At 43.7% G+C, this 16,597-nt stretch overlaps 1 protein-coding gene across 1 annotated transcript in view; it reads left to right on the top strand.

Moving 5' to 3' along the window:
- Positions 1-286: 286 nt before the first annotated feature.
- Positions 287-16,597, top strand: part of LOC139655497 (ankyrin repeat and sterile alpha motif domain-containing protein 1B-like) — a gene marked incomplete at its 3' end in the record, with an annotated part of 53,974 nt that continues 37,663 nt past the window's right edge. The window contains exons 1-2 of the mRNA XM_071532932.1: positions 287-366; positions 2,101-2,257. Of these exons, the coding sequence (XP_071389033.1) occupies positions 287-366; positions 2,101-2,257 (237 nt within the window). The remainder of the gene's footprint in view (positions 367-2,100; positions 2,258-16,597) is intronic.

Here is a 16,597-nt window from a genome sequence, read left to right as displayed (position 1 = left end):
AGCTGGCCGTCCTTGTGAGATTCTGTTTTATTTGCCTGCTCAGCCCTTTGCAAATACCAGAGTTGACCTCACTCACTTTCTTTAGATGCTTTTATGATGAAATAGGACTTAAACTCTCCTAGCCCTCAGTCCAAATGAGAAATTATGCTTCTCGCCCCAGGACCCAAGCGCATTAAAGCAAAATGTTGTGAACTATGTGAAGACCCTCCAGCAATACACTTCCAACCCATGTTGAGCCTGTCGTTTAAGAAAACACGCCTGATGTATCTCTCTTTTTCTTCGCAGCATGTGGAAGGGCCTGAACGTCAACTGCACAGACAGTTCAGGATACACACCTCTACACCATGCCTCGCTCAACGGACACAGGTACGTGTGTGTCTGTGTGTGTGTGTGTGTGTGTGTGTGTGTGTGTGTGTGGGTGGGGAATAAGTAAGAGAGAGAGAATAGGAATAAAGGTGTATAAGGAAGCGAGAGCGGTACTATGCACAAATGCACACTCATACAGAAGAATCTAAAGAGGTGTGTGTGCGTACATACAAGTCTGTACATATGTGTTTGTATATGTGTGTGAGTATGTGATGTATTATGTGTATGTACACCTGTCGATATGTATATGTTGTTGTCCTGGAAGCCTTGCATGTCTGATAAATTAACTAGTCAAGGAGAAAAGTTAAAAAACTAGCCTAAGGGTCGTAGAATTTTCTAAACCCAGAGGACCATGTAATTCTTCATATGAAGTGAAATCATGACAGTGTTATGAGATTTGTCATGATGACAGCATGTTAAAACTGGCATTGACTGGCACCAGGGTCTTGAAATATTGTCTACTCCTAGGCAACAAGTCAGGTGCCAATAACAGTGAAAATACTAAAATGTTGAAATTGGATACACAAGGTTTCTGTGCGTGTTGTGTGTGTGTGCATGTGTGTGTTTGTGCATGAAAACACACAGTGTGCCGCAATGCAGCTTCCTCCGTTCACCTGGGCCTGCTGATAAATCCCTTACACAGTGTGGATTAGCGGCGGGCCTGACCGGTATCCCAGTTTAGCGGAACTGAAGGATTAGCGCTGTGTTTTGGGGGCAATTATGTGGATTTCCTCCTTTAGATCAACTGGAAAGGAGAGGAGGGAGAGAAAGAAAAATGCAGCCTCAGAGTGAAAATTAGGCCGCCAGTGTAATTCTGCAGAGGAGTGATTTAACGTTTAGGTGGCAAAGAAAAAGGAGAGAACTGGCAATTAAAATATAGACTGGAGACACTTGGCGACAGCGCTGTAGTCAGAGATTTGTTATTGAGACTGGCTTTGAATCGTTTTTCAAATCATTTTAATTATTATGTGTGATTTTTTTTTTTTCACCCTACTAAAAAAAGCCTGTTTGGTAATCTGTGCAGGCTGAATCTAACCACCAAGAATTTGAATATTCTCCTATTTGACTCTGAGCTCCTCCCAATGTGATTTTCCTTCATAACTGCCATTTAAAAGCAGAGTAAATTATAGAAAAATCCAATAAATTATTGAAATTAACAATGCAGTTCATTAAGTGTCCCAGTGTCGCTTTCACCCCTGTTCCTGAGAGAGGTTTTGCCCTTCTCTCTCCTCTCTCCTTCCTCCATTTCACTCTGACATTCTGAATGCAAATGAAGCGCCTCACCTTTCCTCTTCAGAGAGAGGTGACAACTTCAGCCGGAGACTTCTTAATATGAAACGATATCGCCGGCGTTACCCCGTCCCCCGGCAGCAGCTAAATAAACGCTCAGCACAAAACCCGGCGCACTGATTTGTCACTTTATCTGTTTATGTAATGGAGATTGCTTTATTAGAGGGCAACACGGAAGCAATTACATCCTCTATTCCCGCTCATCTCCAGTTGTTCTCCCTGCTTCCCTCCAGGCTGGGCGGTGTACTGAAAATGCACCGACACGATGTAATGAATCTCTCACCAACCTGATTTGAAGTTGAAGTTTTTCCTTCCATATTTCCTTGCATTTTAATACATTTAGCTGTCAGAGAGACATGACGCTAGCACTAAATGTGTACCGGGGGTTAAAAAGCAAAATCTTGTTTAATTTATGGTTACATTATGTGTGTGTCTCTCTGTCAGGGAGGTGGTACTGAAGCTGCTGCAGTTCGAGGCGTCCAGCAACGTGGCCGACAGTAAAGGCTGCTTCCCCCTGCATCTGGCCGCCTGGCGGGGAGACGTGGACATTGTCCGCATCCTCATCCACCACGGACACTCACACTGCCGCGTCAACCAACAGGTACACACCGCCATCTTCACCGACATCACCTACATCACCATCTAAGCCTTCGTCACCATCATCACTACCTGTAGATTCTTGATGGGTAGGAATTGGTGATGGAATAAGGCTACTTCATGAATTTTGGATTTCATTATGACTGAGGATACATAAATAAAGCAATAGCAGCTTCAAAGTACAAAGTAAAATCATACACTGTCACAGTCTGTCGTTCTTTGAATCAAGAACTCCTATGGAAGGATAGTAGTGGAGAAAAAAGAGGCACCAGACAGCCATACTTCCATTTTCAGTTTAGTCTTTTAAGTCAGGGCTTTTCAAACTTTTTAATATCAAGGACTCCCAATTAGACCTACATTAGACGAGAAACCCCATTGTGAAAAGCCTTTGTCCTTCAATTTGAGGCTCATTAGAGGTTCAAGCAATGTATTGGCAAAAGTCCATCCTGCTGAAGCAAGACACTGAATCACTAGTTCCAGGTATGCTGTTGTGTAGCTGACCTCTGACCTCTGACCTCCCTCTGGAGGAGGCAAGCAAAAATAGAATTCACCCACGGGAATCATTAAAGCATCACTAAAAATACATGTCTGGCCTACTGTAGGTGGGGAGAATGAAAGCTCTGATCAGAACAGCCATTCTGTCGGTCGTTGTGCTGCTAACTTCCAGCTAATGAAGCAATGCTGAAATTAAACCGTCCTCATTTTGTCCCTGAACCCCACTTTGGGAACCATCGTGTTAAATGACTGATTAGATTTTGAATCCTGTTAGAAAGGAGGGAGGCAAATGTTTTGCTTGGTCTTATGTCTCCTGTATTCACATAAAGATCAGAATGCAGAAAGTTGGGCATCTGAAGCCAGCGCTACCACAGGTTGTCTCATTATGGCGCCCGTCCAGCAGAGCCGCTCCTTTACAGTTACCAGCGATCTGTTTGACAGCGGGGCGAGTGTTTCAGCTCCGGGAGCATTCAGCCTGCCACTGCTGTCATCTCTCATCAGCGAAAATGACCTCCTTCTCCTCCCTCTCTCTGTCTCTCTCTCTGTCTGTCTCCGCTCGCAGCATATTGATGATGTCACGGCTCATTGGTGTGCTGTTTTTAAGATGTGCACAGGGCGTACGGGAAGAGGTGTTTAATCAAAAGTGTTGGCTAAAATGGTGATGACTAAGATGTCTTGTTTTTTCCCCCCTTGCTTGAGCACCGGGGACGCCGGTGTCGTAACGGTTCCCTCCAGGTTATTGGACCGTTATTTACTCTTACCTAATAAGCACATTCTCCTCTGTAGCCATTAGCCAAATCGTTTCCCTCTGAGAGTCATTAGAGCCTAATTGTTTGCGGTGATGAATGGTGTCCCCTGCCCCACAAATGAAGAGGTTCGTCAGCAGCAGGAGAAGGTAATTTTCTTTTTTACCCCGTCAATGATACACAGAGCTGAGAGGGCTGCTGTGCGGTGCGGTGCAGGCAGCGTGAACACACACAAAGTGGAGGACGCTGATTGTTTCAGAAGACGCATAGATGCTGAGTTCAGAGTGCAGAACATGCGTACGTTTGTGTGTACGTGTGTATGTTCTTCTTCTTTACGTATGAGGACCATATGTCCTCACCAGGATAGAAAGATGAGGAAAATCCTTCAGAGGGATGACATTTTGAAGGTCTTCACTTCTACAAGGGGCTAGTTTAGGGTTAGGAGTTAGGTTTAGGGTTAAGGTTAGAGTTAGTATCTCTGCCTCTTCTATGGTGGATTTCTCCCTGTATTATTGTTGAACGCTGGTGCAAAATGGCGGCTCTAGAAAGAAGCCCTCGCTCTTTGATTTGGAGAGACTGACAGCAAAACCTAAAGTTTACCGTTGTTGATGTTTTTGATCTCTGAAAACTTCTCCAGTATCAAACTCCATTGTAGCTGCGCTGGAAATATCTCAAGGTGATGTCACAATGTGTATACTTTGCCAGTTACCTGCGGGGATAAGAAAAAATACACCACCAAACATCAAAATGGACCCAGAAAAACAAAGTGCATCGCTAAAAGCTGCATTTTAACAGTGTTTTAGGATGGATTGCAGTGGTTAGGGTTAAGGTCTTCACATGTATAGTAATACAAACGTGTGTATGTGTGTTTATACTATAAATACACATGTGCAAGTGCCTACAGTTGTAGTTTTGCATCGTCAGTGCGAGTGTACAGTTGTCCACAGGTTGCAGGCATAAATCTGAGAGAAAGATTTATGGAGTGTTTGTGTGTTTACGATGCCCCGGCTCCATATTTCTCCTCTGTCTGTCTGTCTGCAGGAGAGAGCAGGGCCTGCATACATTAGTCAGCGTGATATACGTAGTCCCCCCCCCACACACACACATCATCTAGACTTACAGCGGCAAGCCGTCGGCTGCACATTACCCCATTCTCAACGATATTACTCTGCCCACGCGCACCATTACTCGTGTCAGAGGTCGAGTGTGTGTGTGTGTGTATCTGCGTATCTGTGTGTGTTTACAGCTCAGTTTTATCGGGTGGATCAGGAGGGCCACACGCTTCGTCTAAATGTTTGCTCTTTTGTAGCATGAAGGAGAGATCAGAGGGTGGAGAAACACAACGTTTGCGCTCAGCTATATACAGCAGGTGACAAATAGGAGGAGGGAGCTGTAATGAGTACAAAAGGTACCGTAAGCAGAAAGAAAAATGGGAGAGACTGAGAGAGAGAGAGAGAGAGAGAGGTAGCGGAAGTGTGTAGGTGTGCCAGTTCCACGCTGCATCCAATAGAGGATTATTTGAGGTTAGCTGCAGTTATTAGTTGGCGGTAAACCAGTTCCAGCCCACCGTTTACTGCCTAATTGGTCCCAATAGCTCCCATTCACAGCTGTTTATGTTTACTGTGGGACCGTGTGTGCGTGTGTGTACAAGAGAGGCGGGGGCTGACTGACTGGTGAAGATGATTATACACACTGTTTGTGCGACAGTGAAGGATAGTGAAAGATTGCTTGTTTACCCAAGGCTTGCACTGTGCTTGCGGGGCCAAGCGCGTGTTTTCAGGGCTTGCAGCGATCGCTCGGTGTTTGTGTATTTGCACCTGTGCGTTTGTGTGGGACAGGTTTTCATGTTCTTAAAAGCCCATTGAACAGGGATAGGAGGGAGAGACAGGCAGTAAAAGAGGCTGACTATTTTGCCTGTGTGTGTGTGTTAAGCACTGAGCATGTTTCGAAGTGTTGACCATACATACCAGACACATGAATCCTATCTATTACACTATTAAGGCAAGGCAAGGCAGCTTTATTTGTATAGCACATTTCATACACTGGGGCAATTCAAAGTGCTTTACAGGGTGATAAAAATACAGTAAAGGTAAAAGATTTACAATTAAAAAGTGCAAAAACAAGAGATAGACAAGACAAGAGATACAAAAGATAAAAGACTTAAAAGTAAACTAGTGCAGTTCAAATCAAATGAGATAGAAAGATGAAAGAACACAACAAATACAACAAATACTCCCACTTTTAGATGCACATTGTGAGTGAACCCATATGTTTTTCTGTAATTTTCTTTTCCCCTGTCCTTCCTGATTCTACTCTTGATCTGATATTTACGTCAGATCTCACTGCCTAAGGCAGACGAGAATCACAGATTCTCCTCTTGGTCAAAAACCTCACCATCCAGAGATGGATGAGAATCACACAGGGTAAAGCTCTGTCCCCCCCACATATAGTGTTCACTCATGCGCAAGTAAGCATTACCTGGACAAGACAAATGAAAATTCGTACTTGCCCGTGTCAGCTCTGTTGGGATCCTAAACAGAAAGAGTTAAAATTAAGGTTATTTAAAAGCTGAGCTGAAAAGATACGTTTTTAGCCATTACAGGGTAGAGTAGGCAGAGTAAAATAAGAAAGTTTTTAGCTTTGACTTAAAAGCGGTCAGAGTCGGGGCCTGTCTAATATCATCTGGGAGGTTATTCCAGGTCTGTGTTGCATGATAACAAAACGCTGCTTCACCGTGTTTTGTTCTAACTCTTGGGACAGCCAGTAGGCCAGCCCCAGATGTCCTAAGGTTCCTAGAAGGTTCATATGGCACAAGCATGTCAGAGATGTATTTGGGCCCAGAGCCACAGAGTGATTTGTAGACAAGCAGCAAGATTTTGAAATCAATTCTCTGAGTGACTGGTAGCCAGTGTAAGGATTTTAGAACTGGTGTAATGTGGTCGTATTTCTTAGTTTTTGTCAGGACCCTGGCAGCGGCGTTCTGAATAAGTTGGAGTTGCCGAAGAGCTTTTTTTGAAAGCCCTGTGAACAGACCATTGCAGTAATCCAATCTACTGGAAATAAAGGCGTGGGTAAGCCTTTCTAGGTCTTGTTTGGACATTAGTCCTCTGACTCTTGCAATATTTTTTAGATGGTAGTAAGCTGACGAAGTTACCGATTTGATGTGGCTATTGAAATTTAAATCTGAGTCCAGGATAACACCAAGATTTCTGGCTTGACTCTTAGTTATGAGGGACAGGGAGTCAAGGTGAGAGCAGACATTCTGCCTTTCTTTCTGTGCTCCAAAGACAATTATCTCGGTCTTATCTCTGTTTAGTTGGAGAAAATTTTGCCGCATCCAGTCATTGATTTGTTCGACGCAGTGACACAGAGTTTCAACAGGTCCATAGTCACCTGGTGAAAGTGATATGTAGATTTGCGTGTCATCTGCATAATTATGGTAGGCTACTTTATTATTTTGTAGGATTTGGCCTAATGGAAGCATATAGAGATTGAACAGGAGAGGTCCCAAAATGGACCCCTGTGGAACCCCGCAGGTCATGGCCATCTGCTCGGACACACAGTTTCCAATGGAGACAAAGTACTTTCTGTCATGAAGATATGACTTGAACCACTTAAGGACAGTTCCAGAGAGTCCCACCCAGTTTTCTAATCTTTGTAATAGAATTGTATGGTCCACAGTGTCAAAGGCAGCACTAAGGTCCAACAGTACTAAAACAGAGACTTTACCTGAGTCATTGTTCAGGCGAATGTCATTTAGTACCTTTATGAGTGCAGTCTCAGTGCTGTGATGGGGCCGAAATCCTGATTGAAAGTTATCGAAGCAATTGTTCAGCATTAAAAAGTTACTAAGTTGTTGGTGAACAACTTTTTCAATAACTTTACCTAAAAACGGTAAGTTTGATATCGGTCGATAGTTATCCAGTACAGTTGCATCAAGACTGCTCTTCTTTAGGAGTGGCTTAATGACTGCAGTTTTCAAAGCCGTTGGAAAAATGCCAGATTGGAGAGAATTGTTAACTACAAGTATTAGTTCTTTTGCCAGGCTGCTCAAAACTGTTTTAAGGAAGCTAGTGGGTAAAACATCAAGGCAACAGGTGGATGATTTGAGATTTGACACAGTTTCTTTGAGTGTTTTATCGTCAATGGGATTAAATTGTGTCATACCTACCAAGTTACATCTGGGAGACTGCAGTGATGATGCTTTTTTGTTTGGCATTGAGGAGTTAATCGCATATCTGATGCCTTGAATCTTGTCATTAAAGAAGGATGCAAACTCGCTACATTTGCTGGTAGAAACTAGTTCTGGGGATATTGGAACTGGAGGGTTAGTTAACCTGTCAACGGTAGCAAATAAGATGCGTGAATTGTTACTGTTCTTGTTGATGATCTCAGCGAAAAATGATTGCCTAGCGCTTTTCGAGTTCAGACTGTAAATATGTAATTTTTCTTTATAGATTTCAAAGTGAATCTGGAGGCTTGATTTACGCCATTTTCGCTCTGCTTTCCGGCACTCCCTTTTCTGTGCTCTTACAGAATGAGTGTTTCTCCATGGTGCCTTTTGCTTATTAGCAATCATTTTAACCTTAGCAGGAGCAATGGCATCAATTACATTTGTAATTTTAGAATTGAAGGTATTCAGTAGATCATCAACATGATTTGAAGCTGGGGCAGTTTCAGATTTGAAGGCTTCCATAAAAAGTGTTGTGGTATTCTCATTAATGTACCTTTTTTTAACAGTTTCAGATCTAATGTTGATTTTTGGTGTAATAGACAGATCAAAGAATACACAGAAATGATCTGATAGAGCAACATCAAGCACAGTGACATTTGAAATGTTAACACCCTTAGTAATAACCAGATCTAGAGTGTGTCCTCTAGTATGGGTCGGCCCTTTCACATGTTGAGACAGATCAAACGTGTCAAGTATGGCTGAAAGTTCTTTGGCATTTTTGTCAATGACATTATCTATGTGTACATTAAAATCACCCGTAATGACTACACAGTCAAATTCAGTGCAGATAATTGAAAGCATCTCAGTAAAATCATCAAGGAAATGTGGGGAGTATTTTGGTGGCCTGTATATAACTAAATATAGAATACATGGAGAGAATTTCATTTCCATTTTAAACGACACATATTCAAAGGATGAGAATTCTCCAAATGATAACTTCTTACAAAGGAACCTATCCCTAAAAAAGGCACAAACACCCCCTCCTTTTTTGTTCTGTCGTGCTTCAAACTCAAATATGAAATTTGGTGGGGTGGATTCAATAAGGATAGCATTCCCATTCTTGGTGTCCAGCCAGATCTCTGTTAAAAACATAAAATCAAGCTTGTAAGAGGTTATAAAATCATTGATTAAAAGTGACTTGTTACACAGGGACCTGATATTAAATAGGGCTAATTTTAGGTTTGTTGGAGCAGGGCCTGAGATACTTGGCTTACAGGGAATGTGAATCAAATTTGTAGGATTGGAAGATTTTACTGTGACCCGCTTATGTAATCTTTGTCTTGACACTGTGGCTATTGTATTTGGGAAGGTTATTCTCTCCCAGGACCTCAGCTTGCTATCAGATAATTTATGAATAACAGTTCTTGAACAGCAGAGGCCCAGTGTGTCCTAGTTGCTGCCGACACTGATAGCGGTGCGCCGGGGGGGCGTTGGGGGGGGACAGATGCGCCGGGGGGGCGTTGGTGGGCGGCATATAGGTGATGGCAATACCCGTGACCTGGCCAAGCTGGGGGTGAGTGGGATCATTTTGATCCCAGACTTCACCAAGTCCTCCATCTGGCTTGTGAACCTAAGAGGAGAGACAGGGGAGGGAGTGGATGCTGGAGAGTCAATTTGGCTGAGCTTCAGCGTGGCAGCTTTGACTAACTCCTTGATTGGTGAGTGTGGTGGACGGGGGGAGGGGGGGCGTTGGATCCCTGATTGGGACAGAGACCTCCTCTGAATGCCTTGGGTGATGTGAAGCCGAGGGTCAGGTGAGGGGGGAGAGGTACAGGCTGTCTGCCTGTGTGTGCAGTCCTTGTCCTTCGTGGTTATCTGTGCATTCTTGTTTTGGTGTGGCATCCCAAGAGCATGACGTAGATTGGCGCCGAGTAATCTGGAACCAATGCTGTTCGGATGAATCCCATCAGGCATAAAGCGGTCTTTACAGTTCCAAAAGATATTGAAATTGTCAATAAACTTTATCCCATGGGTGAGGCATGCCGATGTTAGCCATGTATTCAGGGCAAGGAGTCTGCTGAAGGATTCGATTCCTTTCCTCAAGGTTGGAATGGGGCCTGAAACGAATACATGTTGCGATTGACAGTCACTCAGCTTCTCCAGTAGCAGGCAAAAGTCTTTTTTCAGGATCTCAGAGCCAGTTTTCCCTCGCAGAATGTCAAAAGATCCAGTGTGAATAATAATCCTCATGTTACTTGGATGTGTAGAGAGGATGACTGGCAACAGCCCTGTTAGCTCTCTGACAGATGTGTCATCCATAGTTAGATTTTCAGTCTTTGCCATTCTTACATGCTTGGTTATAGAGTCCCCAATCAGAATAGTGTCTGACTTATCAGCTGAGGAATTAGCAATATTTCTTCTGGCCCTCGGCTTATCAGCTGAGGAATTAGCAACATTTCTTCTGGCCCTCGGCCTAGCATGTTGATTAACAGGCCGCATTTTCCGCCTGGAGGTAGCCGGTGGTGTTGAGTGCCTGGGGGTAGCATTACTGTTAGCACTGGGACCAGTGCTGGCATTAGCATTAGCATTAGCATTAGCATTAGCATTAGCATTAGCATTAGCTCTGCGGCTAGTACTGGGCTGCATCATGGAAGTGCCGTCATTAGCATTAGCAGTCACTGGATCCGGCTCACTGAGTATTTTGTACCTGTTCTCCAGTTGCAGTCCTGGCCGGGGAGTGTATTGGGGAGAGTATTGGGGTTTCCTCTTGTTTTTGTTGTTGTTTCCTCCGCTGCCCCTACAGCGGACAACGTCCGACCACAGCTCACCAGGAGTAGAGACTTTTGGTCTAGCACCCTTGCTGTGCCAATAGCCCATATCTGTGGTGAGTAGCTGTGGGGATGCCTCCGGGGCCAGTCCACCTTGCGGCTCGGAGATGGTGTCTGTAGCGAGTGGCGGAGGGGATGCCTCCACGGCTGGTCCATTTGCAGCGTGTTCATTTGCAGTTGGGTCAACCCAGGGGAGAGTGTCAGCTAGGTCCGTAGTATGGGTCGTATTGTTGGAGTCTGTACTTTTACCAGATGTTTTTACATGAGGAATGTGGGCTGAAGACTCAAACAGCGTGTCAATGAGCTGCTCATCCTGGCTGATTTGGTAAAGAGTAAGAATCCTTCCTTCCAGTTCAGTAATTTGCTGTGATAACCGAAGGCAGCCAGCACAGTCAGAGCAGGAGGAAGAGTCACTGACTTTAACCATCGGCATTTTCCCACAGTAACAATAAAAAATAAATAAATAAAAGATAAAAAAGAACAGCAACAGAAAGAAAAATACTTAAAAATAGTTGGTCAGCGGTGAAAAACAGGAAAAAACAGGAAAATATGGCTGAAAATAGATAAGCTGGCAAGGAGCAAAGCAGAGAGCGTCTGGTCAGGGAGAAAGCCGGAAGTATATTAAACCCCAGGCATTTATAGCCAGCCCACATAGCTCCTTCATACTGTATTTCCATGCAATGACATATATAAGTCCAATGGCAGAAAATCAATACAGTTTCCCAATCAATTTAAAGTTTAATGTAAGTATAGTTTTATTTTTTACAAGGACAGATACAACTACAATGTTAAAGATTAGCCACTGTACAAGTTCCACTTAATTTTTTAAGTAAAAAAAAAAAAAAGCCATCAGAAATTTCAAAAAAATTCTTATGTAACAGAAGTTGGTTGAGACAGTTTTATGTTAAAATGTACTCACTTTTTTCTACTGTATAGCATTCAAGGAAGAATGGTCTGCAGTGTTAATTCAGAATGGATGCAGGATAAATGCATTAACATTATGTGGTACCACAGGTTGGTACATATCCATTAGGTGCCCATTCTTAGAGGCTTTCTGGCACCGGGAATTGAACCAGCAACCCTTTGAATACCAGGCAACTTCTTCTTCTTGAGTATGTTGATTGAGTAACGGTGAGATATTTTCCCTCACTGTACTCGCCCAGGGTTAATTGAAGCTATACTAAAAAAGTTGTTTTGCTTGTGCGTGACCCTGGTGGTCTGTGGGTCAGCTGGGTCTTCCAGCCTGTTTGTCCCAGTGAAGTAGAGCAGATGTGGTCTATGTGTGGGAACCAGCACACAACTTCTGGGCCTTCTTCTATACGGGGCCTCTATAAGAATCAACATGAGGGTGAGTGTGTGTGTGTGTGTGTGTGTGTGTGTGTGTGTGTGTGTGTGTGTGTGTGTGACTAGGTTGAATATGTCCCCCTGTGCTGCAGACACATCCCAGGAATGTTTTCTTTTCCACCAACAGGAGGACGAAAGGTTACGCCATTCCCTCTCTCCACCCCTCTCTCTCTCTCTCTCTCTCTCTCTCTCTCTCTCTCTCTCTCTCTCTCTCTCTCTCTCTCTCTCTCTCTCTCGGAAGAGGGGAGAGAGAAAGAGAGAGAGAAAGAGATTAGAAAGGACAGCGCATGTTGGTTGTGAATGAAGAGCGAATGCCAGTGTGTTTTAAGTGTTTCAAGTGTTTTTTTGTGTGTGTGTGTGTGTGTGCATGTGCTAATATTTCCTGCAGCCCTTGGCCAGGTGCAGCAAGGCCTCCTGGGAGCCTAGAGACTGTGTGAAGTAAGGCGTAGGTGAAAGGGCAGGAGGTCGCTGCCTGCTGTGTGTGTTTGTGTGCGTTTTTGTGCCAGTGTCTTTCTACTTTTGTGCGTGTGTGTTTTCATCTCGCGCTTTCGGTGGTTCCCGTGCGCGCTCATGCACACGTGTTGCTGCCACACTTGTAAACGAAACCATATGTTTCCTGATGGGGAATGCTTCGATGTGTGAACGCGTCCTCTCTGAGAGCAAACCACCGCCACCAGGAGAAGCCGCCCTGGGAAAAGCCCTGCTTCAGCATCAGTCACCGCCGTGCCAACTGTTGGCAAAACACACAGACACACACTGAGCCATAGGATGTTTTCTTATGAGTCGCTCTATTTAAAAAATGTTATGTCATGTTTTTTCCACAGCCTGACGCCGCTCTGTAGCCAGTGGGCGTCCTAATTAAAGTTCTCTACAAGAAGATGGATTCATCTCGCCATATGTCAAAACATATTACAACCCTGAGTGATTATTGCAAGCTGAGAGGAGAGAGTGCGTGTATGTATTGTAGGCCAGGAGGGAATATTGAGACAGAGTAATATTGCAGTATTTTCCCTCATGATATTCTGACAGTATACTGGAATGTAATGGTTGAAGTGGAGTGGTTGAACGTCTCAAGATCTAGCATTTAATTTAGTAATTGATTTGTGTCTTTTTACACTTAAAGGTCCCATTATTCATTGTTCATGATTTTGTTTTCAAATATACTATGGCTAAGGATAACAATAATGTCCTTGATATTTTGCAAAAGAATGTAGTTTAGTTAAAAGGATTTTTATTGAATGAATTTGAAGGGGAATCAAAACCATCAGTTGTGATTTGTTGACTGGAGTTAGTCCGAAACTGCCTGTAAAAAAGGATGAAAATTTAACCACTCAAACAAAAGCTTGAATCCCTATAATAGGGCCCTTTTAAGTGTAATTGGTTTTAACCTTGTACTGCCTTAAGGGATCTCGTAACGTTTTACTGCAGTCAATAAAACAACAGTAAAAACCAACAACAAAAGAACAATATAATCACAGTGTGAAAATCACAATACTTGTAAAGCAAAGTGTTCAGAAGTATCGTCATGATTCTGTGTACTGTGAGCTTTCCCACCGCTATCTACTATCATGTGCAACTTCATCATGTTTGTAGGTGCTGGCAAGGGTGTGTATGCATTTGCATATAAACAGTGTGTGTGCGTGTGTGTGTGTATCTGTTTCCTGGCCTCCCCCTCTGTGTTGTATACCAAGGAGCGTGAGAGATGGGTCAATTGGCTGTGAAGTGTTAGACACTGGAGAGTTGCTCTCTACTCTCTCTCACTCACTCTCTCACTCACTCACTCACTCACTCTCGCTCTCTCTCTCTCTCTCTCTCTCTCTCTCTCTCTCTCCCCCCCCCCTCCGTCTGTCCTTTCCTTCCTGTTCCTCTCATCTCTTTCTCTTATCTTCTCGCTCGTCTTTTCGCATCCACTCTTCACTCTTCTTGGCCCCGGGTATACTCCTTCACTTTCCATTCACTCTCTCTTAATAACTGCTCCTTTTTTCTTCTCCATCTCTCCCTCATGGCTTTTCCATCTCACCCCAGCTTCTTTACCCATGACAGTTTCTCTTTTTCTCAGCTTGAGCCTTTTAACCCTGGAAAGAGAGGCAAGAAAGTGTGAGGGGACTTATCCTTGTCTTCTCTATCCTGCTTTTTCTCTTTCTCTCTCTATATATATATTATTCATATATCAGTAGGGATGTGGTGAAGGGTGAAACCCACATAAACTTTTCTTTGCAGAATATAGTTTACCCACCTTTTTAGGCTGATATGAGTCTTTATGAGCACAATTGATAGTATACGTCATAGTAAGTAGCATCAAACTGATGTAGGTTATATGAGAATGGGATAAAAAACACATAATAAACGTGTGTATGTATTGTGTTTTATGTATGTCATCTATAAATAGAGAGATAGATCCACATAATAGAAGACAAGAATGACAAGAGTGTAACGGAGAGAGAACAATCTTTCTTTCACCTTGTCTGTCTAGTCTTTTTCATTCTCCATTTATTTACCTAGTCCCCCCCAGGCGCTAGCCTAAGCCGGTGGGATTATGAGGCGCTGTAATGTAGAGCGAGCTCATATTGCATATCAGTCCATCAGCATTAACACAGCGTGTGCTCAAACAAATACCTCTCTGCTTTACCCGCCCCGGCTTCATTTCAGCACCGGCCCGTCTGATAAGGCTCGCCTATTTGCATGGATGTCGCTGTTTGTTTAGACCGACGCGGACTTAGATAGCGCTGATAGTGTTTGCCATGGGATGTGGTGTGTGTGTGTGTGTGTGAGAGAGAGAGAGACAGAAAAACAGAAAATGTACTAGTGGAGGAAAAGACATGTATACTTTGTTTCTTGGGTCCAGAACGGAGGAGATACTGCATGTATGCTTTACCATAAACAAAATGGTAACAAATGGCTCATAAAGCATTAACAAGACCGTTCCACTGTCTGACACACACCGATTCTTTTCATTACACAGCCCCCATATATTTCTGACCATTAACTGTGTATCGGCGCCCTACGCTGAGAGACGAGCGCTGACAGCCATTTGTATGGGCATGTCAATAATGTGCTGCTATGCCTATTGATGTGGCATCAGTAGATGGCTGTTGCTCAGAGCCCAATCAGCAACAATACGCCGGGCGCTAGATGATATCGGAAAGCTGTCACAGGGAGCGTAATGGAAATATATAGCCTCCTTTGAGAACATGGAGGAAGGATTTTTTCCCCCTTCTCCCTCTCTCTCTCCCTCTTCCTGCCGTATCTCCCTTGCTCTATCACTCTGTCTCTCTCTGTTCATCTCTCTCTCTCTCTCTCGCTTTCTGTCTGTCTGTCAGGGAATTGCGTTGCGTTCTCCCTATCTTAAGCTGTCTGTGTGAGGCGTAAGGGATTGGACTGACAAAGCTTTATTGTCCGTTAAAGGCGGCAGAGACAGAATGGGTCCGCAGCAGCCTCCACGATGGCTACGCCGCTACAATCTTCGTCCCGGCTCTTATCATAGCCAAGTCGAGCTTTGTCAATGAGCATTTGTGCCCGTGTGTGTGTGTGTGTGTGTGTGTGTGATTGCTTTACTTTGCATTACTTTTGCATGCACATTTGGTGTTAAATCTCTCTAAACACTGAAAATGTGTTGATTATCACACTGTGTTGTTGCCCTCTGTTCTCAGGTGCTCTTGCATTTAACCTACAACAGATCAATAATCTATTTTGCAGACGTTACCTTCATTTCCCACACTTAATGCTGTTAGAAGCAGAAGATGGCTGATTGGGCCACCTTGATTGTGGTTTTGAACATGATAGAAGCGTGTTACACTGTGGTGAAGACAATGTACAGATTAAATAATATGTAAATTCAATGATTCCTGTGGGGGGAACAGAGTCGTTGCAGCAGAAAATAGTAATACAGCAAAAAAAAAAGTAGAATATTCATGTAGGAATAGAGCAAATAGGAGGTATTAAACATAATTCAACCAGCAATCACATCAGTAGACTGTATTCATAGAAATAAAAGTATGATTTATGTGAATTAGAGCATGTACGAGTGTGTTATTATTGTGGTTACAGTACAGTAGACCTGCAGTCAGACCCGCTGTGTTCCAGTATGGAAGGGTCCACTCTGCCACGAATGGAGGGGTGTGCAGTCCAGGGGGAAAACTGAGGGATCTGATTGGCTGTTGAAGGAAAGCTCCCAAGCACGCTGCCGTGTTATTGCCTCTGGATCATGTTTGCGTGTGTGTGTGTGTGTGTGGTGTTTGAGGGTGTGTGTCTACGTAGAGGGGCTGTTTCCTTCTCTCATTCGCACATACAGTATCTCTCCATCTCTCTCGCTCACTGCTAGGAGGGGTAAATGAAGGAGGGGATGGGAGAGAGAGAGAGGGGGGGGGAGGGGGGAGGGGGGTTGTGGCTCTAGGGAGAAAGAGAGTAAGAAAAGCCATGAGATGAGAGATGAGCAGGTTTTCCACTGGTCATGAAATTTTTGAATTTTGACGTTTGATTCCAGAGAAGGTCAGGGAATTTGATAAATTCTCTTGGGAGACCAGGGGAATATCAGGGAATTTTACACTCTACAGGAATATACCACAATGTATTTTATTTCACACATTCATTGCAATAGATGGCGGTTTTGAGCTGTTTCATGAAATGAGCACACACTCTGAAACGCAGATTACGTGTTATGTGGAAATGAATAATGTGAAGATTACGTTCCTCCATCACAAAAGGATTATGTGATAACAGCACAAATTGGACATGAAATTTTCATCACATGAGAAGCT

The sequence above is a fragment of the Centroberyx affinis genome, unplaced genomic scaffold (genome assembly GCF_046629955.1).
Source record: "Centroberyx affinis isolate AG114_WGS23_722 - 3 ecotype Tasmania unplaced genomic scaffold, CSIRO-AGI_Caff_v1 ptg002287l_1, whole genome shotgun sequence".
In the NCBI taxonomy this organism is placed as follows: domain Eukaryota; kingdom Metazoa; phylum Chordata; class Actinopteri; order Beryciformes; family Berycidae; genus Centroberyx; species Centroberyx affinis.
This window is presented reverse-complemented; position numbering and strand designations above follow the sequence as displayed.